The sequence below is a fragment of the Psammomys obesus genome, unplaced genomic scaffold (genome assembly GCF_907164565.1).
Source record: "Psammomys obesus unplaced genomic scaffold, mPsaObe1.curated_primary_1811, whole genome shotgun sequence".
NCBI lineage: Eukaryota > Metazoa > Chordata > Mammalia > Rodentia > Muridae > Psammomys > Psammomys obesus.
In genome coordinates this window covers 15,262,446-15,287,503 of record NW_026596039.1, presented here as the reverse complement: position 1 = coordinate 15,287,503, position 25,058 = coordinate 15,262,446, and the positions used below count along the sequence as shown (strand labels likewise).

The window sequence follows — 25,058 nt, the reverse complement described above, 5'->3', positions numbered from 1 at the left end:
AAGGGTGATGGGAAAGATGAGTGTGCAAATGGCTTGCTTCACACGAGTTTAGATCCTCAGCAGCCATGTCAAAAGGCCGGCATGGTGGCCCTTGATTGCATTCCCAGGGTTAGGGATGGGGCCGGAAGAGAGTGGAGACTGGTCAGCCACTCTAGTGAGCTCCAAATGCAAAGGTAGACCCTGTCTCAAAGACAAAAGGCAGAGAGAGCCACAAAGGGAGTTACCTGAGGTTGACCTTTGGCCAACACAGGCATGCACACAGCTACATAAAAGAAGTTGGCTTGGGGGCTGGAGAGGCGGCTCAGTGGTTAAGAGCACTGACTGCTCTTCCAGAGGACCTGGGTTCAATTCCCAGCACCCACATGGCAGCTCACAACTGTCTGTAACTCCAAGATCTGACACCCACAGATATACATGCGGGCAAAACACCAATTCACATAAAAAAATTAATTAAAAAAAGGTTGGCTTGGAGTAAAATGTTTAGTCTGCATGTTGTCATGCCTTTCATTAGATTAGCTATCCCCAGCTGAAGAGTCAAGGGTCAGCAATGGGCTAGACATAGTACTCCTTGCTTTTAATCCCAGAACTAGGGAGGCGAAGACAAACTGATCTCTGTGAGTTCAAGGCCATCCTGATCTTTGTAGGGAATTCCAGGATAGCCAGAACTGCATAGTGGAACCCTGTGTAACCAAACTCAAAACACCCAACCAACCTTAGCATTGTGTTCCACAAATGGGAGAATTATCATTTAACTAACATCAGCTAATGCATGGAGGGTTTGGTTTTGTTTGTTTTTTTCAGAGACAGGGTCTTCATTTGTAGTTCTGGTTGTTCTAGGACTAGGCTGTCCTTGAACTCAAGGAGATCCCCCTGCCTCTCTCCTGAGTGCCACCACACCCAGCAAGACAGTTCTGTGAAAAAGCTGATGTAATCTTATTATGCAATGAAGCTGAGATAGTAACGTAATTTATTTCGTATCCTACAGAAAAACAACTTAGAAATTCTCTTAACACAAGTAATTGGTTTATTTGTGTTATAAGTGAATGCAGTTGGAACTGCTGGAAACACCAATCTCCTTGGACTGGGAAAATACACTCAAAGGTCAGGCGCAGCTACGAGAATGGAAAGTCTTGGGCTTGAGGAAACGCAGGCGTCAAGAGGTGAAAAGCGGTTTAAGTTGCACCAGCTAGGCGTCAGGCCACCCAGCCCTTGGTCCGGTTCGTCCACATCCTGCCAAGAGCGGCAGGGAGGCTCCGCCCCTGGCTGCGGCCAGGCGCGGCCGAGCGCAGCGGCTGCTGTCGGAGGGGCGGGCCGGCGGCTGCTGTTGGAGGAGAGGGCCGGCGGCGGGGGCTGGAGGGGCGGCCCGGCGGCTGCGCGGGGCGGCTATTGGAGGAGAGGGCCGGGGCGGCGCCCGCCGATGCCGGGGGATCCCGGGGGGAAGAGGCCCACGCCGCGCCGCTCTCTACCCTTGACAGCCCTTCGCGTCCCCATGGCGGCCCTGGCGGCTCTGCGCGGCGGCGTCCGCCGGCCTCTGCTTCGCGGGTTGCTGCAGGTCAGCAGGTTGGGTTCCGGGGATGGGCCGGGTGCCCGCGCCGGCGTGGTCCGCGTGTCCGTCCGTGCTGTGGGAGCTCGGCACCGGCTGGGCAGCGAGGCCCGGCCTGGCCAGGCGCGACGCCAGCCTGCGGAGAGCCGAGGCTGCAGGCCCAGGAGTTCGCCGGCTCTTCGCAGTGTGCTTTTCCTTCCTTCCTTCCTTCCTTCCTTCCTTCCTTCCTTCCTTCCTTCCTTCCTTCCTTCCTTCCTTCCTTCCTTCCTTCCTTCCTTCCCTCCCTCCCTCCCTCCCTCCCTCCTTCCTTCCTTCCTTCCTTCTTTCTTTTCTCTCTCTCTCTCTCTCTCTCTCTTTCTTTCCTTTTCTTTTCTTCTCTTTTCTTTTTTTTTGAGACAGGGTTAGGCCAGGCTAGCCTCGATGTCATTTCTGCCTCTTCCTCGCAAGTCCCGGGATTTTAAAAGCGCGAACCACCACCACCACCACCTGGCTAATCATTGGTGTAATTATCGGTCTTATCAGGGCCGAGGCACTGTGAGATAATCAGGTACTACACAGCTGCTCCTTAAAACTAACAAGATGGATGCTCAGACATCTTGTTAGTTTTAAGTACTTGCAAGAATTTATTTTCCGAAGGTTGCTTTCCAGTGTCTGACAGTCTTCGGAATGGGTGAGAAGGCGCATGAAATTGCTGTGAAGCCTGAGCTTTCCAGTTCGGTGGCAGTGGGAAGCGTTGAGATCCACCTCGGTTTTAAGAGTCGTTTTTATAATATTCCTGGTTCGTGGAACTGGGCCAGGACGGCAGTAGGAGCTGAAAGAGAGCATTGCTATGCAAGAGATTGCGAAAGACTAATAAGCGCAGGTCACGAGGACTGCGGCTCGAGGGCAGAAGCTGAGAGAAACTATAAAGGTAATTTGCTTGGGTTGCTGGTGTCTGCAATTCCGGCCACTGTACATGCTGAGGCAAGAGGAGCTTGAGCTCAAGGGTTTCAAGCCACGTGGGCAATTTGGAGATACCCAGACTCAGAAAGATAAAAACAAAAATAAATCCTGGATGACTGGAATAATGGGAAAGCTAGAAGGATAGAGATGGGCAATACCTCACCCAAAAAATGTGTTCCCAAGAAAGTTGGGTGTGCCTTTTTTTCTGATTCCCCCTTCTCCTCCACTCCCTTTTCTCTCCTCTCTTTCCCCCTTATTCTCTTCCTTCCTTCTTCCCGTCCGTCCTTCCTTCCTTTCCTTATTTTTCTTTCTGTTTGGTTTTGCTGTTTAGGCCAGCCTCACTTGAACGCCTCACTTGAACTCCTCACTCCCCTGCCTCAGCCTCCAGATTATCTGGGTTTAAAAGAGCTCAGAGGAACCAGAGAAACGCTTGATCAGTTTTGTAGTTTGACTGGGATAGCTGGTGAAATTAGTTAACTGGGATTCTGAATAATAATGTTGCCTAGGTGAATTAATTAGATAAGCCAGGTACTCAGCATGTGTCAACACGAAATCTTGGAAAATCTTACTTTACACTTAAGACTTTTATTTTTTATTTATTTGATTTTTCTTTCTTTCCTTCCTTCCTTCCTTCCTTCCTTCCTTCCTTCCTTCCTTCCTTCCTTCCTTCCTTCCTTCCTTTCTTTCTTTCTTTCTTTCTTTCTTTCTTTCTTTCTTTCTTTCTTTTTCTTTTTTGGTTTGGTTTTTTGAGACAGGGTTTCTCTGTGTCCTGGAACTCTCTGTAGACCAGGCTGGCTGCAAACTTAGAGAACCACATGCCCTTCTCACTTAAGATTTTATAAGCAGGTGCAATGAGAAAAGTGAGCCTGAGATGACATGGTGGAGTCCATCTACATGTAATTCAACACTGAAGATGCTGAGGCAGGGGATTTGTGATTCGAGGCTATCCTGGGCTGTATAGGGAGAGTTTGTCTCAAAACAGTGCAACCAGGATAAAATTGATCAAAATATAGAATAGAGTTGGAAGGAAGGGTTCCTGCATAGTATCAAATGCAAATTAAGGTCAGTGAGTCTCTCCCTTTTTGGTCCTGGCTTTGGGGTCTTCTCCATGGATTTCTAAGTTAAGTGGGTCTCTTCCCCGCACTGATTCTTACGGTGTCTAGCTGCCTGTGTTCTAGGCTCTGCTTCCTGCCTGTAGGCTGTATAGCATGTGCCATGTGCTCCCCTACCGTTTATGCTGGCCTTTGCTTTAAGATGGTCTCCAGAATGCATGCTCTTTCTACCTCAGCATTTTGAGTACTGGAATTAACAGTCCAAGGCTGCTTCGACCCTCGGGGCTTCAACGGGGTTCCTAAAGCAGGAGAATGGAAGGAACGGGGAGGAAGGGACGAGAGACGCAGGAATGAAGGCCAAATCTGTTCATCTGATCAAAGCCTCGTTTATTAGAAATTTTTACCCAACTTATACAGGGAGAAGGCAGGAAAGGGGGAAGGTTAATTAACTGCTGCAGGAGATAGAAAGAGTGCTTTCATGGGTTAAATATTGTACCTGCAAGATACCATAAGGATGTTCTCTTAAGATATCTCACAGATGCTCTAACAAACGGATGTCCTCACGATCTATCACCCATGATTTAGGGTCTAGATAACTCTTTCACTAAATAGCTTTAGGTCTCCACTAAATGACCTTTGCTCTCTACTTGGCTTTGGCTTCAGTAGATACCTTTGTCTCCACTAGATAGCTTTGGCTCATTGACTGACTTTGGCTTCAGCAGATACCTTTGTCTCCACTAGATAGCTTTGGCTCACTAATTGACTTTGGCTTCAGTAGATACCTTTGTCTCCACTAGATAGCTTTGGCTCCCGACTGATTGAACCCAAGTTCTCTGGCCCAGTTCACGGTGTGGACCTTCAGAAGTGACCTATTGTGACTTAACACTGACTATTCATTTACTTGATTATAGAACTTTTTTTTTTTTAGAAAGAATTTTTTCATATTCTGTGCCACATTGTGGAATGGCACATTGTGTGGGCCCTTTAACCTTTGCTTTCAAATACACACATGCTCTCTACGATCAACAAACCTTTATGAGACTGTCTAGGGTCCTATTATCCGTCTTTCCATTTATTTATTTATTGTTTTTTTTGGTTTTTTTTGAGACAGGGTTTCTCCTTGTAGCCCTTGCTGTTCTGGAATGTGCTCTTTAGACCAGGCTAGCCTGGAACACGGAGATCTGACTGCCTCTGCCTCCCGAGTGCTGGGACTAAAGATGTGTGCCGCCACCACCTGGCTTTCTGTCTTTTTAACACAATTCTCTTGTCGTCCATGCTGCCCTTGAACTACTGATCCTTTTGCCTCCACTTCCCAAGTACTGAGATGGCAGGCATATGCTGCCATGCCTAATGTATTGGGCAGGGTTTTACAGTTATTTCAACATACGGAATTTACCAGACACATGGCTTTTTTTTTTTTTTTTTCTGTGTCTCTGGTTATACCTATACCTACAAGGGAGCAATTAAAAAAAAAAAAAAAGAGTTTGAGTACAGCCAGTGCTACAGAGTGAGACCCTGTCACAAACAAAACAAAGCCCCCCCAGTCAAGTTAGCCCGCATAACTTACTGGGAAATACTCAATAAAAACAGGCACATATTTCCCAAAGAAGGAAGGACAGGGCAGCATTGCCGAGCTTGAGAAGATTGTCGTTAAGCATTTATTTTTTCAAATAAGCATGTTCTTTACGAGTATAGATTGTGCTAGTACCAGTGTTTCTATACAATTCCATAAAGCTATACCATTGTTGTCTGTTAGATACTCGGGCTGGTGATCAGAGCCACATACATACATGGATAAAACGTCCACACCTATTACTGTGTTTGAATATGTTTCATAAAAATAGCTTTGCCTTGGCATATGGGCAAGCATCCATTAAACGGGGCAGCTTTCATGTGGAGGCAATATTTTTCTTAACCCAGCATTGGCAGCTGTAGCAACATCAATCTCCCAGGGCTACTGTGCCGACTCTGAAATGTCTATTTACTTTTGTTCCACAGACAGTATCGACCTCAGACCAACAGTGGTAAAGCGGCAAGGATAACAGGGCAAGGACACATTCCAGGCAGCATGGGAAACGCCAAAGTTCACTGGGATGTGGGCCGGAGTTAACGTTTATTTCTTTAAGATGTTTAGGCTAGAGGAGGTGGAGAGCAGTTACATGCTTGTGGAATGATGCAGAAGGAAAGGGGAGAAATGACCAGCAATGGGACAAGGTGTAGATGGCACGAGAGCCACAGTGGACACACGGGGACCCTTCAGTGAAAGTGAACCAGACGCTTGAAAGAAAAGACCATTGGTTGAGTAAAGAGGCTTACAATCCCACTTTACAACAGCTAAAGGAATTATTATGGGGTGCGTGGTACCGGGACGAGCCCCATGGACTTGTGTGTGCTAAGCACACCCTCCCACTAAGCTACGCCTCCCTCCAGAAAGGGAACTGTTTGAAGAGGTAGAATAGGCAAGTTCTTGGACATTTAAGGATAGGAAATGAATGGAGCTGGCCTGGCTAGACTTAAGTAGAAAAATCACTAAAAAAGGGATCTCCTGCCTCTTCAAGGCATGTCCGCATTTCTTGAGTATGTTTGTGCTGTTCCTTTCATTCTCTACTTTTTTGTGGCTTTTCCCTTTTGACTCTCACCTCTGCTTTTACATGGTGTTGGCATGAGGTGCTCACCAGCTCCAGCCTCTCAAAATGATTCAACTTAAGTTCCCGTTGTCAACTGACCCAGACTAGACTTATCAGACCAGGATAAGTCTAGTCCATTCTTGGTGCCATCAGCTCTGGTCAGAGCTGGTGAGTTGTCTTATAGCGACTCACGGTTGCCTCTTGCGGAGAAAGGACTGTGGCTGGTAGAATGTCTGGCATATTAACCAGGTCAGCGTTATATTGCCGACAGTGTGATACAGACAAGCAGATTGCACAGAAACAACAGCCTGGAGTATGTGTTAGAGGCTGTGCTTGAGATAGTGCAGGTCATGTTACAGATGCACTTGGCCCTCGTCTCCTTGAGCACAGATGTCATGGCTGAGTGCGCTGTCACCTAAGGGATTGTGTAACTTTGGAGAGTAAAGACAAACACTCACCTTCCTAATTTAATGACAGAGTTTAAAGAAGTGTAGATACAGGGTTGGGTTTGGTGTCAGGGGGATATTGATTTCAAGTCTTACCTAGGCTACATATACACAGTAAGACCCTCTGTCTAAAACAATATTTTAAAAGGTAGAGCTAGAGATAATAGTTGTTTTATTTCAGTTGGAATAAACACAGGCTAATTTAATAGCAACTCGAATCAATTTGTTATTGTATTATAAAAGATTTAAATGGAAGCATGGCAGAACTGAAACACACTTTTGGGTGGAGCCCTGCTTTGAAGCTCACTGCTCAAACCAAGGACTCTTCATCCTTTGAAACCAGAGTAGCTTGTCTCCAGTGCTATTGTCACAGTTCTTATCAAACTTTGAGGAACACGTCCAATTAATTTCGACATTTCTCTACAAGCTTGTATTGCTGCTGGCATATGAGGTAGCAGAACGCACTCCCTACGATGCCTTCGTAAGGTAAATAAGCTCAAGTGCTTTGCTGAAAAAGGAAGGATCACATAACCTTAGGCATGCCGGCCCTCTCTCAGTGGCACAACAAAGACTGAAGACCTCTCCAAATAGGAGACATATTTCGGGATGTTAACATTTAAATCAAACCTAGATGGAGTCATTTGTACAACAGAGCTGACTGCATGGCCTTTCCCCATTATGTCCTCTCGCACCTTCCTTGAGAAGAACCATTGCTATGGACTCACTTCTGCTTTAGAAAACAGGCACGTGTGGTGCTGCCGTTTGTCTGTCCTTAGGACACTTTGTGAAAGCCAGCTTGGATATCAAGACTGTTCCTATTTAGAACTCTACTGTCAAATTTATGTTTTGTTTATTCTGAGTTGTAGGTTGAAAGTTTTAATTATCTGCATTCGGTTAGGACAGAGTGTTTAATCTGTATAAAAATAAAAATCCAGGGGCTGGAGAGATGGCTCAGTGGTTTAGAGCACTGGCTGCTCTTCCAGCCATCTTGAGTTAGGTTCCCAGCAACCACATGGTGGCTCCCAACCATCATATAATGGGATCTGATGCCCTCTTCTGACATGCAGGCATCTGTGCAAATAATGCAATTATATATATAAGTAAGTAAATCTTTAAAAAATAAAAATAAAAATCTAAATTCTTGGGTCATCTGCAAGTCTAGACATCCATAGGGCTCTTTATTGCCCTTCTCACGAGCTCTAACTGCACAATGTAACTGCTATCAGTTTGAATGTTGAACTTGCAGACCTCACAGTCCAGATTCAAATCAGGTATGGCTTTGACCTTTGCTATACATTTCAGAATTTCTTTTGTTGACATATGTTCCTACAAATGGTGTGGCAATAATTAAGCTGTTTTTCTGTTCCTTTGTGAGTGTGGAGCTGAAGGCCAGCCAGAATCTCACACATGCAGGCATTCACTGTGCTGCTACCTGTCCTCCAGCCCCTCCTTCAGTGCTAAAGGATTTTCTGGCCATAGTACACGAGGTATGTTTGCCTTGTGTAAATCAAGAGACACTTGTTGGAAGGTCTTGGGGACTAACAGCAAGTTTTCCTTAAAAAAATTTAAAATAGATTTTCCATCCAGTAGTCTTTAAAATATTATTATTATTATTATTATTATTATTATTATTATTATTATTATTGTGTGTGTATGTGTGTGTAAGTATGTAACATGTATGTTAGAACCCAGCCTGGGCCCTCTGAAAGATTAGCAAGGCCTCTTAAACAGTCTCCAGCCTATTTAAAAAAAAATTAAACAAGGGAGGGGTCTATGGGGGGATACAAAGTGAATAAAATATAATTAATAAAAATTAAAAAAAAATTAAACCATATTTTTCTGAAACTCTACTTTTATGTAACTCAGAACTTAGGTTTAACTTAAATTATGTATTTTTCTTTTCAGGAGGCTAAGGCAGGAAGAGTGTGCATTCAGTGCTGCTCTGGGTCTCAGTGAGTTTGAGGCCAGCCTGGGCTAGAAGAAGGTGCTTTTCTCAGCCCAAGGCCAGAGGTGCAGGTCAGCTGATAGAATGACTGCCTGGCATGCAGAAAGCCCTGGGTTTCATCCTCGTCTCCAAATAAACCGGCTGTGGTAGCTGAGGCCTTAATCTCAGCATTTGGGCGCTAGGGAAGCAGGAGAAATAGATATTCACCATAGACTAAGTTGGAAGCCAGCCTGGTTTTCATGAAATCCTGTCTCAAAACAAATCACAATACAGACTTCCTCAAAACAAATCCACCAAACAAAGCCACTAAATTGTATTAAGTGTTTACTTTATAATTAAGAATCTTTGTTGTTGTTGTTGTTATAGTTACTTACAAATTTTAGGACCTAGAAAGATGGCCCAGTGGTTAGGAGTGCTGGCTGTTCTTGCAGAGGAAGTGGGTTCAGTTGCTACACCTACCTGGCAGTTCACAAAAATCTGTATCTCCAGTTGCGGGGATCTGATGCCTTCTGTCCTCCAGTGGCACTGCATGAGTGGGGTACACAGGTATACATGCAGACAAAATACCCATGACATAAAATAAATGACGTTAAAAATGAAGTTTTAAAATGGCAGTGCCTCAGAAGTAAAAATGTATGTTTCCAGCACTTGGACGGCAGAAGCAGGTAGATCATGAGTTTGAGGCCAACCTGGTCTACAGTGTGAGATCCAGGGCAGCCAGGGCTACACAGAGAAACCCTGTCATGAAAAACCAGGAAGAAAAAAAGAAAAGAAATATTGATTATAACTATTTTCTTTATGATTTATAAAAGTGGTATATGTAATTATGGAAAACATGGAAATAAAAGTGTAAAAATAAAGAAAATCACCTTGCTTCTATTGTTGCTATGTATAAAATCAATGGATTAATTTTGAAGTACTATAACATAAACATTTATCTTACAGGAGGTAAGATGCTTGGGGCGAAGTTATGCATCCAAACCCACTTTGAATGTAAGTATAAATTTATATTGCACCTTATCGTGTCGAGAATTAAAGGACTGTTGCCTGGAGAGAGCCACATGTTGCTAGGCAGGGTGGCTGAGCCTTGTAGCATGAGCTCTGTGGGGGCTGAGCCCTGGGGCTTGGCTTGGGGACCACCAGCCATGCCCCAAGCAAGCAGGCCAGACACAGTTGCAGATATTTGTGCCTTGAGTATATTTGAAGGTTGATGGCACAATGCAGTGGTGAGGGAGAACTAACAGTTCACACACTAAAGCCCCTGTAACCTCAAAAGTGGCTCATCAGTCCATGGATAATTCTCTAAAATACACCACAGAACCGTTTCCCTCCAAACTGTGGCGTGCTCCTCCTATGCTGTGAGGCACCCACACTGCACTGTGGGGGCGCGGTGCAGTGGATGCGTGCATCTGGGAGGGGCTTCACAAGAAAGGGACCGACTACCTGATGGTAAACCAGAAGGGCCTTTACTTCATTTCCCAGTTTCTGCCTTCTCCCTTTGTAGGTTCTCAGAGTGACATCTTTCCATCCTTTTATATATAATGTTTGTAAGGGTGTAGAAACCCAATGTGAGGAGAAAGTGTTTCATGGTATTGATGAGGACTTTATCTACTTTGTCCTATTTGTAGTACAGGAAATTATTGTCCTAGCATGTCCTAATAATACTGTCCATGTAGCCTGTACATCTGGATTGCTAGCCCGGAATTTTCCTCTTTAGGAAAGGAGCTTTTGGCTAGTGGTGTTTATTTTTTTATTTTAATAGCTTTATTAATGGTGCTGGAGAAATGGCTCAGTGGTTAAGAGCGTTTGCTGCTCTTCCAGAGGACCTGGATTTCCTTCCAGTACCCACGTTATGTGGTTCTTAAACACATGCACCTCTAATTCCAAGGGATCTGACACTCTCTTCTGGCCCTGTCTTCGCCTCTGAAGGCACCCTCACTCACATGGGATTCACTTTCACAAAAATATGTATAGGTGTCTGTGTGAGTGTGTGCACAGGTGTGGGGGTGGGGAGTGCGTTTGCCTCAGGGTGTCAGATCTCATGTAGTTGGAGTCCTGGGTGCCTTGCTTGTTACTCAGGGGTTCTTGGTTTTCATGTCTGCACAACCTGCATTCTTAACCTCCTCCTCAGGGTTGTTTATTAAAGCGGTGGGTTCTGAGAGTATGATGTCATCATCTTGAAAAGTTTCTAAAATGTTATTATTGCTGGGTGTGGTGGTGGATACAGGAGGCAGAGATAGGCAGTCTCTGATTTCATGGTCAGTCAGGTCTATAGAGCAAGTTCCATGCAGCCAGAGTTACATGTCATAAAAACAAAACACAAAAACAAACCCCTCCCAAAATAAATGGTTATTTGGGGCTCATGCACGTGTTGTGTGTTGTGTGTGTGTGTACACATGCCTTCTGGAGTATGTATATAAGCATGTGGAGGTAAGAGGATAACCTTGTGGACATTTTTCCTGGGATCAAAGCCATTGCAAGTCTTTACCTGCTGAGTCATCTTGACTGCCCTAATTTTTAAGTCTTTGACTGAGCATAATTGAAACTTAAGCTTCCCCGAGAGAACTGGAAGGGATTTCTATGTGTGTTTTAGAATTTGCCTTACTTTCTTTCTCCACCTCCCTCAGTCTCCCTGTAGTGACCACCCCTGCACTCCCGCAGCCCCACTCCAGCCGCTGTGGGTCAGTGGACTGAACCCATGGCCTTGTGCATGCTCACAAGCACCCCGCCACTGAGCTACACCCTGGTCCTGTTTTTTTGTTGTGCCGTCAGTTGTGGTATGTCATGGCATTTTCCAGCTGCTCAAATATTATTTTAAGCCTTGCTAACTGATTATTCATAAGTTGTCTGGGGTTGAGTGTTTATTAAATGAAAGGGGATTTGAGTATTCCTCTGCAAATTTTCCCCTTCTTCTGTCTCCCCAGGAAGTGGTGATAGTAAGTGCTGTAAGAACTCCCATTGGATCCTTCCTGGGCAGCCTTGCCTCAGTGCCAGCCCCTACGCTTGGTTCCACTGCAGTTCAGGGAGCCATTGAAAAGGCAGGTCAGTGGTTGCATCGTTTTGATTGAGAGGACAAATGATTGGGAGACACATAATTGTTTTGCATTTACTATCTGTATATAAAACTCTTAGAAAATACATGATTTCTATGAATCTAAATTCCCTTGTAGTAGAGAAAATGAAACTTAACAGGAAAAAGAAATCGTTCCTGTCCCATGTCATGTAACCCTAATTATTTGCTTGGTAACCCTAATTATTGGGTCTAGAGAGATGGCTCAGTGGTTAAGAGCACTGGCTGCTCTTCCAGAGGACTTGGGTTCAATTTCCAGCACCCACACGGCAGCTCATAACTGTCTCCAACCTTAGTTTCCGATGACCCAATACCCTTTTCTGGCCTCTCTGGGCACTGCATGTACATGGCATATAGACATACATTTAGGCAAAACACCCATACACATAAAATAAAAATAAATAAAATATTAAACAGAAAAAAACCTGAGTAAATTTAGGGCAGTTCTTTCTGCTGTTTTTAAAAGGGATTCCAAAAGAAGAAGTGAAGGAAGTCTACATGGGCAATGTCATCCAAGGAGGCGAAGGGCAGGCCCCTGCCAGGCAGGCGGCGCTGGCTGCAGGTAGGACAAACGCATTTCATTGTTAATTTCATTGCTTTCATTGTTAATACTCCTGAAAGTGTCAAGGCCGTGTCAGCTTAACAAGTAAATGTATGGCTATTAGAGAAAAGAAAATTTGTAGATTACAATCTCATGCTCTATTTTAATTTGACAATTGTATTTGAAAAAGGACTGTTTCTGATTTTCAAAAGTATGTTTTATCTTGGCCTTAGGTTTGCCTATTTCCACTCCATGCACCACGGTCAACAAGGTTTGCGCTTCAGGAATGAAAGCCATCATGATGGCCTCTCAGAATCTTATGTGTGGACATCAGGTAAGAACCACATTGCTTTAGCTGTCACTTAAAATAACTCCAAAGCCTAGAAAGCGCTTAAGCCCCAGCATATTTATGCAGTAGCAGTGATATTTCTATTGTATGTGTATGAGTGTTTTACCTCCATGTATTTGGGCATCACATATGTGCCTGGGTTCAGAGGCCAGAAGAGGACACTGGCTACCCCTGGATCTGTACTTATAGAGAGTCATGAGCAACCATGCGGGTGCAGAAAATCAAACTCAGGTTCCATGAAGGAGCAACATGTACTCTTAGTTCCGGGCCACATTTCTGCCCGTCTCCACCCTCCTTTTGAAAGAAGATTGATTGTGTCTTATGTTTTTGTCTGTCTGTATGTATGTGTAGCATGGCATACCTGGTACACATAAAGGTCAGAAAACAGTATTGGATGTTGAATGGTTCTGAACCACCATGTGGGTGGTGGGACTTGAACCTGGGTTCTTGGAAGAGCATCAGGTTACCTCGCCATTGACCATCTCTCTAGCCCCTTTGTTTTGTTTTGTTGGTTGGTTTTTTGTGAGACAGAGTTTTTCCGTGTACCTTTGGTTGTTCTGGAACTTGCTCTGAACACTAAGTTGGCCTCAACTCACAGAGCTCCACCTGCCTCTGCCCCCCCAAGTGCTGGGATTACAGACATGTGCCACCACAGCCTGGTCTCCTTGATTTTTCAAAACGTTTATTTCCGTTAATGTAAGCGATGCCACATGTGAAGAGATGCCTGTAGAGACCAGAAGAAGATATGAGGTCTCTGGAGCTGGAGTTACAGATGGTCGTAAGCTGCCTCATGTGGGTGCTGGGAACCGAATTCCAGCCCTGAGAGGCTTTCTATTAAACACATACCCAGTTCTAGCATTTATGAGGAAGAAGCAGGAGGACTGCAAATTAGAGGCCTGTTGACTGAAACTTTACCTTTACCTAAGAGTGAGGAAGAGAAAGCTGCTCAGGGAGTATGCTGTGACATTCAGAGGCTGTTTTTTGGCCGTGTCTGGACGTAAGTACTAATACTTCATCAGTTTTCGGATGGAAGGACACTGAACAGTCACAGATATCAAAGTTACAGGGCTGGAGTGAGAAAACAAAGGTCTTGATTAGAAATTTCTTTATTTCTTCCTAGCCTACCATTGAGTATCACAGCTGAGCTGAAAGTCAGTGTGACATGCTTTCATATTGATTCTCACATATGTAAAAAGCATACTTATGGGGCTGGAGAGATGGCTTAGCGGTTAAGAGCGTTGGCTGCTCCTCCAGAGATCTGGGTTCAGATACCAGCACCTTGTGGCAGCTCACAATCACCCCTACTCCAGTTCCAGGGTACCTGATGCTCTCTTCTGGCCTGAGGTCATTAGGCATGTGCATGGTACACACACATACGTGCAGGCAAAACACTCGTGCACATAACATTTAGAAAATGGAAACAAGAATAACAAACCATACTTCCATGTTCCCTTTTAGAGAGAAAAGGGTGCATTGCGGTCAGAGCTACTGTGTCAGGGACCTTATCATTGAAACAGTATATGCATAACCTAGAAACTTCACAGTTATAGAAGACAAAAGGGAAAAAAAAAAAAAAACTCCATTCCCGAGTATTCCACCAGTTTGGATACTCTGCTACTTAAAAGTGGAGAAATTTGGGCAGATTGTTTTACCTCAGGGTGCTACCTGATGCATGGTAGACCTATGACTACATCTGAACATATTGTATTTTGTACTTAGGGTTTATAATAGAGCAGTGAACAAGAGGGCTTTGACCTCCCCCTCAAATCCTAAAGAATTGTTGGATTTTTGAGTTTCCCAAAACCTTCTACCAGCTCTACTTTCCAAACATTAGGTGTAGTCAAAGTGTCCAATTCTTATCTTTCTCTTTGTTTGATTTGTGTTATCTGAGACAGTGTCTCATGCAGTCCAGGCTGGCTCTAACCTCTATAAAGCCGAAAATGACCTTGAACTTCTGACACTCCTGCCTCAGCCTTCCAAGTGCTAAGATTATAGAAGTGTGCCACCATACCCGGTGTCTAATTTTAATCTTGTCATTGGATACTTTAAGCCATTTTCTTCCCCTCAGGGACAGGTGGTAAAGAGGGCATTTTCCATAGAACCGCAGCTCTAAAGCCACGTTGAACACCCACATGTTGACAGCCGTGTATGTAGAGTAATGGATTGGCAATGCTGAACTGACCTTGGCTTTGTTGTGTTGCGGAGCAGGATGTGATGGTGGCAGGAGGGATGGAGAGCATGTCCAATGTCCCATATATAATGAGCAGAGGAGCAACACCCTATGGTGGAATAAAACTTGAAGACCTGATTGTAAAAGATGGACTAACAGATGTCTACAATAAAATTCATATGGTAAATACTAATTTTAAAAAATGTGTATGTGTGTATGTTGGAATCCATGGAAGCCCGAAGGTGGTGTCCGATCCCCTGGAGCTAGAGTAGCTGGGTTTGAGGCACCTGCTCAGAGATTCTAACTTGGGTACTCTGGGAGAGCACTATGTACTCTTAAGTTGCTGAGGTCTCTAGCCCCCAAATGCTGCTTTAATAGGGAGTGCCATTTAATACATAACCCTTGACTCTTCATGACACACATACATTAAATACTGAATTCTAGAGTAGGTTCTATAAATGTCTTAGACAACTTTATAAAAATATTTTACTATGTCCATTTCTTCAGCGTGGATCAGTTATTTAAAAGCTGCCCCACACTTGAGTGGGGTATTTCCTTCTAAAATGGCAATTCTGTTTCTTGCAACCATTTGCAGACAAGACATAAGGGAGAAGTTACATAGAACAGAAGAAGGGAGTTTAGAGAAATGGAATTGAACTTCTACCCATTGAGTTATGTAAAGGTAATACTTTCAAATTTCTCAGGGCAACTGTGCTGAAAATACTGCCAAGAAGATGAATATCGCACGAAGCGAACAGGATACTTACGCCATCAGCTCTTACACCAGAAGTAAAGAAGCGTGGGACTCGGGGAAGTTTGCAAATGAAATTATTCCTGTCACCGTCTCAACGAAAGGTAGAGGAGACACTTACAAAATAGACTTCAAGTTCTTAGTAGTTTTTTTTCTTGGTTAGATTTTGCTATTAATAGATATTCCATGTTGTAAAATTGATATTTCTATTTAAAACATTTTTAAAACTTATCTTTATTTCATGTGCATTGATGTGTTGCCTGCATGTATGTTTATGTGAGGTGTCAGATCCCCTGGAACTGGAATTACAGACAGGTGTGACATGCCATGTGTGTGTGCTGGGAATTGAACCCAGGTCCTCTGGGAGAGCAACCAGTGCTCTTAAATGAGTCATCTCCCTAGCCCCATGGTGTTTTCATTTCAAATGAGTGTTATCTCTGTTCATCTGAGCCGAACACATTAACAGTTTTGCTTGCAGTTAATAAAGGGGAGGATTACAGGTTAGAAGTAACAGTTCATCCAGTTGCAGAGTGCCCTAAACTTACTATTTTTAGAAAATAATTTACTTTTTTTTTTTTTTTTTTTTGGTTTTGTGCTTATGTTGTATGTTCATGTTGTGGTGGTGTGTGTGCTGGTCAGAGTTGGTTCTTTCCTTCTGCCGTGAGTGTCTCAGGGACTGAACTCAGGTCATCGGGCTTGGTAGGAAGTAGTGTACTTCCTGTTTTTGAGATAATAGTTATCAGAATTATTGCTCATGTAAATGACAGACAGTATAATGCTTATGTATTTTACATAATTTATTTATTTACTCTGGCTTTTCAAGACAGGGTTTCTCTGTGTAACAGCCCTGGCTGTCCTTTAATTCTGTAGGACAGGCTGGCCTTGAACTCAAGAGATCCACCTGCCTCTGCCTCCTGAGTGCTGGGATTAAAGGCATGTGACACCACACCTGGCCTTAAATTTATTTTTAAAAAGATTTTATTATTTATTATATGCACACAGGTACAGGTGCCTGAAGAGGCCAAAGGTACGGGCTCCCTGAAGCTGGAGTTATAGGAAGTTGTGTGTTGCCTGACGTGAGTGCTGAGAACCGCTGGGAGAGGAGTTCATGCTCTTTCAGTGAGCAGTCTATCCGGCTTACATTTATCATTAGTGTGCATGTGTGTGTGCGCACACATGTGCTCTCTGGCATGCATGTGGAGGTCAGAGGATAACTGTGGAATCAGTTGTTTGTTTTTTTCCCTATGTTTCCTTGGGTTCTGGGGATTGAACTCAAATTCAAGCTTATATTCCAAGCACTTCTGTCTGCTGAGCCATCTCACTGACCCTAACAAGAACTTTAAAAAAGGGAATTATATTAGGAAACTAGTAGGGCCACCTCCCAGAAATGAAGGGCTAATGGCATCCACCTCCAGAGTCACGCGTGTTGTAGTGCTCGGCATCAGAGGCCTTCTCCCTAGCGTCACGGGAATAAATCCACAGTACAGACTTAGTGTGGGTTACTTCCCAGGGTGCGCGCTGCGCCTGGGACAGAACTCTTGTCTATGAAGCACGGCTTGAGTGTCTAGCCGTGGAGTACACAGTGAGGTCTGCGACCAGAGAAGAGGGCCGGGAAGACCGCTGTGGAGGCATCTTTAATCACAGTACTTTAACCCCGTGTGACAGCCTGTGCTCCAGGACAGCCAGGACTACAGAAGAAAAAAAAATGAGAGAGGATTGGGAAATAATGGGAGTTGTTGGTGTAGATTGCACCTTCTAGACCTGGAATGGCTTAAAGCATGTCAGAGGTACCATGTGTAACAGTTTTTTCCTGACTGGCTATTTGTCAATGTAGGTAAACCAGATGTGGTGGTGAAAGAAGATGAAGAATACAAGCGTGTTGACTTTAGTAAGGTGCCAAAGCTGAAGACAGTGTTCCAGAAGGAAAATGGTTAGTAGTAAGAAATCAGGCCAAAGGGAAAACCTGAGCTAACATGCAGTGTGCGTCCTTGGACTTGCCTATGTGTGAGTATTTGGCCTGCATGTATGTCTGTTCACAGCCTTGTGCCTGGTGTCCACGGAGGTCAGAAGATGGCATCCAAACCCCAGTCTTCCAGAAAAGCAGCCAGTGCTAACTGCTGAACCATCTCTCCCTAGCCCTTGCCTATCTATTTAAACAAAACTGTAGAAAACATCTAGGTCTCATTTAACATCTTTAGAATACAATGTTCAAATAATATAAATTCAAGGCGTGTTTATTTGTTTAACTAATTTTTTGTGCATTAGTGTGAAGGTGTCAGATCCCTTGGAATGGGCATTACAGACAGTTGTTGAGTTGCCACATGGGTGCTGGGAATTGAACCCGGATCCTTTGGAAGGGTAGACAGTGCTCTTAACCACTGAGCCATGGTTCCAGCCCCTCAAGACATGTTTAAAATTGCCTAATAGTTTATACTTTCAACATATGAAGTCCTAAGGATGAGATTATGTAACATGCTAGAGAATTCTTCACAGGCAAGGATCTCCATAGTTTGCAAATTGAAAATACAGACTTACATATTAATAAGTTCTCTGAGTCTTATGCTGATGGATGTGTTCACTGGTATTTAGTGCCTGGCTTAGTATGTGTTAATACTGAATGTTGGGACAAATAGATCTGTGTTCTGAATATCCTTTTGGGAGGGTGTCCTGGGGATCGAACTTAGGAACTCGGGTATCAGGCGAATACTCTTCTACTGAGTGACACGCCTAGCTCCTACACCTCTAAGAGGTGTGGACCTCTAACCTCTGAGAAAATACGAGCTCTTCAAGGTTAGCTTTGTGCAACTGTGATAGTCTGCAGTTAGTTTCCCCTTTCTTGAAGGAATTGCTTACTTCCAAGTATAGAAATCATCAGTCATCTGTTTGCCATTATCATAGAAATTTATATTGTAAGAGTACATGTTGCCAGGTGGTGGTGGCCCACGTTTTAAATTTTAATAGAAATCTGAGTTAAAGTCTACAGCTGAGTGGTTTTAGTATTCACACATAGATTTGGAGAATACATGTGTGTGCTATGCAGAGATGCTGAGATGAAACATGAAAGTTGTCCATGTACATTCACCCACTGTATGTTTGCATTACCTCTGAAACTCACACACAGCACTCTGACATTCACTGTGGAGCTAGTTTTGTACATGTTACTCAGGACAGAAATTATCTCCAAGTTTATCTATAGTTTGTCTGTACATTTAATAACTTAGACAGTACTCTGTATTTGTGGGAGAGAACAGAAGGGATTCAGTGAAAACAGTGTGTGACTTGCTGTTTTGTTGATTTCAGGCACAATAACAGCTGCCAATGCCAGCACACTGAACGATGGATCAGCTGCTGTGGTTCTCATGACTGCAGATGCAGCCCGAAGACTCAATGTTAAGCCATTGGCACGAATTGCAGGTTACATGTTCTCACCTTGTTTTGCCCTTTTTCTGATAGTGGGGATCCAGGGTTTTACACCATGACCAGTGTAACTTGGGGAGGAAAGGGTGTATTTGGCTTATGCTCCCATGTCACAATTCATCATCAAAGACGAGGACAGAAACTCAAGCAGGCAGGAATCTGGAGGCAGAAGCTGATGCAGACGCCATGGAGAGATGTTGCTTATTGTATTGCGTCTGACGACTTTTTCAGCCCAATTTTTAAATAGAACCCAGGACCATCAGTCCAAGGATGGCATCATCGACAATGGGCTGGGCCCTCCCCCAAATCCCTAATTAAGAAAATGCCCTACAGGCCTGCCTCCAGCCTGATCTTAGGGAAGAAGCATGTTCTTTTTTAATTAATCCATTCTTCTCTTAGGTATTACATCTCTACTACAGTTTCTCCTCCTCTCCTGCAAGTCCCTTACCCAACCCTTTCTTTCCCCCAACCACTCAGGTTTAGACCTCCCAGGGATAGCAACCAAACAAGGCACAACGAATTATAAGATTAACCACATACCATCCAGCCTGAAATCAAGGCTGGAGGAGGCAATCCAGCAGAAGGAAAAGGGTGCCCAAAGCAGCAAGAGTCAGAGTCGGCCCCCACTCCCTATTAGAGGAGTCCCACAAGACCACACTACATAGCTATACAGAGGGCCTAGGGCAGACCTCTACTGGCTCTGATTGTCGGTTCAGTCTTTGTGTGTGTGGTTCTCTTCCCTTGGGGGAGGGGGATCACTGGCCCACAAGGACAGAGGGGGCACAAGTGATGAGCAGAGTTCAGGCAGCTGTTGAGTATGATGGAGAGAGCTTCTGGGAGTCAGCTTCAGAGAGGTAGTTCATTTTATTGTTCCATGGTGAGGTATATGAGTTTTTAGGGTTACAGTCAGGAAGGGTTAGCTGGTTACAACAAAGTACCTGATTATCGTACAGGCAGGAAGGAAAAAGAGGGATAGTCTATTTAATAGCAGGTCCCTCCAACACTTATGTGCTTTCCTTAGTTGATTTTGTGGGCCATGTTCCTGTGGTAGCCTTGACCCCTTTGACTCCTACAATCCTTCCTTCCCCCTTCCTCAGGATTCCCTGAACTCCACCTAACATTTGGCTGGAGGCGTTTTTTCTTTTTTTTTTGAGAGGGTTTCTCTGTGTAGCTTTGGTTGTCCTGGACTCAGTTTGTAGACCAGGTTGCTCTTGAACTCAGAGATATGAATGTCTTAGCTTCCCAGAGTGTTGGTGTTGCTTGGAGGCATTTTCTTAATTGAGGGACTCACTTAGTTGTGCAAGCTGGGCTGAACTCATTCTGTAGCCCAGGCTGATTTCAATCTTGTTATCTCTCTCCCACAGCTCTCCTAGGTAGGATTATAGATTTGTGCCACCAAATTTGGCCTGAGGGTGTGAAAAAAAAAAAAAAAAAGTGCGTGTGAATGTGTGTTCTTGCCTCATGAGTCCTAAGGTGCTTTTCTCAATTGCTTTCCATCTTTTGTTTTGAAAATAGGGTCTCTCTTTGATAACATATATAACGAAGCTGGCTATCTGTCTATTTTGATTGAGACAGATGTTCTTTTAATATTTTTGTTAAAAATCTGCTTTATGTAATGATTTAAGGGCTGGCAAGATACTTCAGTGGGTAAAAGATGCTCTTCCTGCCAAGTCTGATGACCTTAATTAGATCCCTGAAACCCACATGGTAGAAGGTAGAGAACTCATCCCCACAAATTGTCTCCTGACCTTCAGAGATGCCATAGTAGGCATCACACACACACACACACACACACACACAAAAAAAAAAAAACAACAAAAAAAACTTTAAAAAGACTATTATTTAAAAACAAAAAATTCCTGTATCCACCCTATGTAAGTAGGGGAAAGGTGTATTTTGCCCAAAGAGGCAGTCAGCTGGAATAAAAAAATATGGAATTAAGTCTAGAAAAATAGCAAATAAGAATTATTGTCTATATGCATGTGGAGGTCAGAGGACAACTTTGTGGAGTTGGTCTCCTCCCATTTTTACATGGCTTTCAGGATTAAACTTATATCTATAGACTTATACAATAAGTATTTAACAAGCCATCTTATTTTTACTTTTAAAATGTGGTGTGCCTTCTTTGTAAGGACTCAAGTAGAATTTGCTTTATAATACATTTAGCTTAATTTTATTCTTAGCTTCTGTCACAGGTTCTTATTTACATTTGTGGTACTTGGGATTGAACTAACAGCCTTATAAACTCTACCCTTCAGTTGCATGAAACTAGATTTTTTTTTTTTTTTAATTTTAAGGTTTATGTATAGCTGTGTGTCTGTGTGTGGGAAAGTGCACCTATGGCTCCCTAGGTGTCCATGGAGGCTATGGTGTTAGAGTTGTGAGATGCCTACCTGGGTGCTGATAACCTAACTTTGGTCCCCTGGAAGAACAGCGTATGCTCTCAACTGCTCCTAGACTAATGATTTTCACCCTGGAGATCCAATCTACTTAAGGATTTTCTTGCTGTGATGAGAAACCATGACTACAGGACCCCTCTGAGGATGGAACAACCCTGTGATGGTTTAATGAGTGGCAGGCAGTATTAGGTACGACCTTGTTCGAGTAGGTGTAGCTTTGGTGGAGGAAATGCATCACTAAGGGATGGGCTTTGGGGTCTCAGAAGCTCAACCCAGGCCTAGTGGCTCACAGTCCTCTTCCTGCTGCCTGTGGATCTGGATGTAGAACCCTTAGCTGCCTCTCCAGTACCATGTCTGCTGGCATGCTGCCATGTGATGGACTGTGAGCTGTGAGCCGGCCCTAATTACGTTTTCCTTTATAAGAATTCCACAGTCATGGTATCTCTTCACAGCAATAAAACCTGAGACAAACCCTTTCACAGGGTTGCATATCAGATAGCCTGTGTACCAGGCCTTTCTATTATAATTTATAACAATACCACCAAATTTAAAGTTATGAAGTAGCAACAAAAATGATTTTATGGTTGGGATCATCCCAACTTGAGAAACTGTATTAAATGGTTGCAGCATCATGAAGTGATTCTAGACAGTGCCATTGTCTTTAACTTCTCCCCAGGCCAATCAGTGTTTCAGAGACATGTGTGATTTTATTAAGAATAGAATCTTACAAAAAGAGCAATGTGTAACTGGGTGTGGTGGAACACATCTTTAATCCCAACACTCAGAAGGTAGGGGCAGGCACGTTTTTGAACATGAGGCTGGGGCTACCCTGGTCTCCCAAGTGCGTTACAGCACAGACAGGGCTACATAGTAAGACCCTGCCTTTAAAAAATAGAAAAAGAGCAAATACAGTTGTTACATATGGCATAGAGACTGGGTAATGTGCATTGGTTAGCTTGGATTTTGAGTCTTATACACAAGGATGAACCTTTGGGTATATATAGGAGTTTAACAGTGATTCTTTTTTCAGCATTTGCTGATGCTGCTGTAGACCCTATTGATTTTCCAGTTGCACCTGCATATGCTGTACCTAAGGTAAGAAAAAAAATGAGGGGCTGTATGCATCATACTACCCTGTGGTTTGCTTGTTGTACCGAGACTGCAGTTTATACATTTTAAGTGTTTATTTGGAGAAGCAGAGATAAACTGGTATTGAGATTTTCCACTTTACAAAATTGTAGCTATTAGGAAACCTCAAACTCCACCTTCATTAGAACTGATCAGAAGTGGATAGTGGCTTGCAGAGGTTTCTCCATGCTGAAGGGAACCATGGACTGTATGTCTTGCAGTGAAGAGTAATGCTAGGCACAGTAAACCCACACTGTTATTTGTGCTTCCAAAGGCAGACATAACCAAGCTGTGGGTGGCTGCTCACACTCAAAGTAAGATGCTCAGGGTGCTTAGGGGTTCAGAGAGATCAGATGTGTTCAACAAATACATGCTTACAAGAGATAACCTCGAGTTGGCCTTTTGTTTGTATGGCAAGGTCTTGCTATGTTTTTTGGGCTGGTCTTGAACTTGAGACCCCCCTCCCTCCTGAGAGATAGCATTACAGGTATGTACTACTCCATCCAAAGTCTTGAGAATAGTACACAGATTAAAAAGGGAGCATGCAGACAATAGAGAAGGATCAGAAACAACATGAGGTAGCAGATCTCAAGATATGAACAGGCACCTCTGAAAGTGAACACACCAGGTTATCAGCCAATGGTAAAATTTCTAACAGAAAAGGACTTTGGCAATATTTTTAAAAGATATTATCATCATGAGGCTAATCATTAGCACAAATATCCCTTACCCTCAAGATGAGAAACTGTTATGAAACAAAACATGATCAAAGATTTCAAAAAACATGTCATATTTGTGCCTGAGACAATTCCACCGCTTTTCTAAAGAAATTGAGGGGGCATGTAGGAACAGACAAAACTCTTCAAGAATATAGAAGGAAGTAACATACAGCTACCAAGGTAAAGCTTAAGGACATATATTATCATGATGTACTTTCATATAGAAAATGCACCTTTTCAATCACATTTGGAGACATAATGTAATACAAACAAAATTCCGATGATAGAAAAGCAAATGTTAAAAATCATTTTAAAAAGAAAAACCTTTCTATTTAAGTAATTACAAAAAGGAGAAATAGAAATCGAAAGTATTAAGTCTCTAGAAAATAATTAAAATAAGTTGATTGCTAAATATCTGTGTACTGTTCTCGGGCTTATTTTTAGGTTCTTAAATATGCAGGATTGAAAAAGGAAGACATTGCCATGTGGGAAGTGAATGAAGCATTCAGTGTGGTTGTACTAGCCAATGTTAAGATGCTGGAGATTGATCCCCAAAAAGTAAATATCCATGGAGGAGCTGTTTCTCTGGGCCATCCAATTGGGTGAGTACCATACAAATAATTCCACCTAGGCTATTAGCTGCCTCTGTATTTCTATAAGCTGCTTCACCATCATGCCCACTGTTCTTTGATTAGCTGTTTTCCTTTCTGTCCATCTCTAAGATAAACACCATTTCTGATAGATAATATCCAAGAGTAAACATAGACTTAGCACATCTGTAGCCTGAAACCTAACTGCCTTAGTTAGGGTTTCTATTGCTGTGGTGAAACACCATGGGCCAAGTTTGGGAGGAAAAGGGTTTATTTGGCATATACTTCCACATGGTAGTCCATCACTTGAAGTGAGGTCAGAAACTCAAAGAGGGCAGGAAACTGGAGGTAGGAGCTGATGCCAGTGGCCATGGAGGGATGCTGCTTACTGGCTTGCTCCTTGTGGGTTGCTCAGCCTGCTTTTTAAAATAGAACCCAGGACCATCAGCCCAGGGATGGCTCTACCCACAGTGGATTGGGCCCTTCCACTTCAGTAACTAGGAAAATGTCACATAGGCTTGTTGTATATACAGCCTGATCTTATTGAGACATTTTCCTTAATTGAGGTTCCCTCTCAGATGACTGTAGTGTCAAGTTGACATAACAGCACATTAGCAGTGCTGAATAAAGAAGCTAAAGGCGAGGTTTTTACAAGAGCTCTAACGTCTTCCTGAAACTCACCCCTAAACTAAAAAGCACTTAACTCACCCACAAGTGCTGGCTAGTAAGTTTTTCAAGAAACTGATTTGGAATGGAGACTTTACTGGTTAGCCCTACATTCTGTTCTTCATTAAAGAACTAAATGGTTTCTTAATTCTAGGATGTCTGGAGCCCGGATTGTTGTTCACTTGGCCCATGCCCTGAAGCAAGGAGAATTTGGTCTGGCCAGTATTTGCAATGGAGGAGGAGGAGCTTCTGCTCTGCTGCTTGAGAAGCTGTAGACAGCGTGTTTTAGAAAACCGTTCCATGTGACCAGAAACCCTGCTGAAGTGAATGTGACTCCCTTGGCCAACTTATATTTAGCATAAGCCATTTAATTTTTTTAATTATTTTTCAGTAAATCATTTAAAAAAATCATCCCAAACCTATTGAAATTACAAATAAAAATTCTCCTTTATTTTATTTTTGGTAAACCTAAACAGTCTGATATTCTACTATTTGAAGTATCAATGTAGATGCTTGAGACATAGCTCAGCAGTTAATATCTGTTGTAGCTGGGTGGTGCATACCTTTAATCCCAGTACTTAGGAGATAGAGGCAGGTGGATCTCTATTGATTTTGAGGCCAGCCTGGTCTACAGAGCCAGTCCAGGACAGTCAAGGCTACACAGAGAAACCCTGTCTGGAAAAAACAAAAAAGAACATCTCTT

The 25,058-nt window shown here is 43.3% G+C and overlaps 1 protein-coding gene across 1 annotated transcript; it reads left to right on the top strand.

Moving 5' to 3' along the window:
• Positions 1-1,401: 1,401 nt before the first annotated feature.
• Acat1 (acetyl-CoA acetyltransferase 1) lies at positions 1,402-24,828 on the top strand. The gene is made up of 12 exons (XM_055622336.1): positions 1,402-1,552; positions 9,501-9,548; positions 11,480-11,597; positions 12,092-12,187; positions 12,400-12,500; positions 14,724-14,867; positions 15,390-15,540; positions 17,271-17,366; positions 18,737-18,850; positions 22,283-22,347; positions 23,544-23,701; positions 24,510-24,828. The coding sequence occupies exons 1-12, from the start codon at positions 1,418-1,420 to the stop codon at positions 24,628-24,630; spliced, it is 1,347 nt and encodes a 448-aa protein (XP_055478311.1). The 5' UTR covers positions 1,402-1,417; the 3' UTR covers positions 24,631-24,828.
• The last annotated feature ends 230 nt before the right edge of the window (positions 24,829-25,058 follow it).

Excerpts from the sequence above, each read along its gene's own strand:
- Acat1 (XM_055622336.1), top strand. The coding sequence starts at position 1,418 with ATGCCGGGGGATCCCGGGGGGAAGAGGCCCACGCCGCGCCGCTCTCTA. Across the intron at positions 9,549-11,479 it reads CATCCAAACCCACTTTGAAT|GAAGTGGTGATAGTAAGTGC; the intron begins GTAAGTATAAAT and ends CTGTCTCCCCAG. Across the intron at positions 12,188-12,399 it reads GCAGGCGGCGCTGGCTGCAG|GTTTGCCTATTTCCACTCCA; the intron begins GTAGGACAAACG and ends TCTTGGCCTTAG.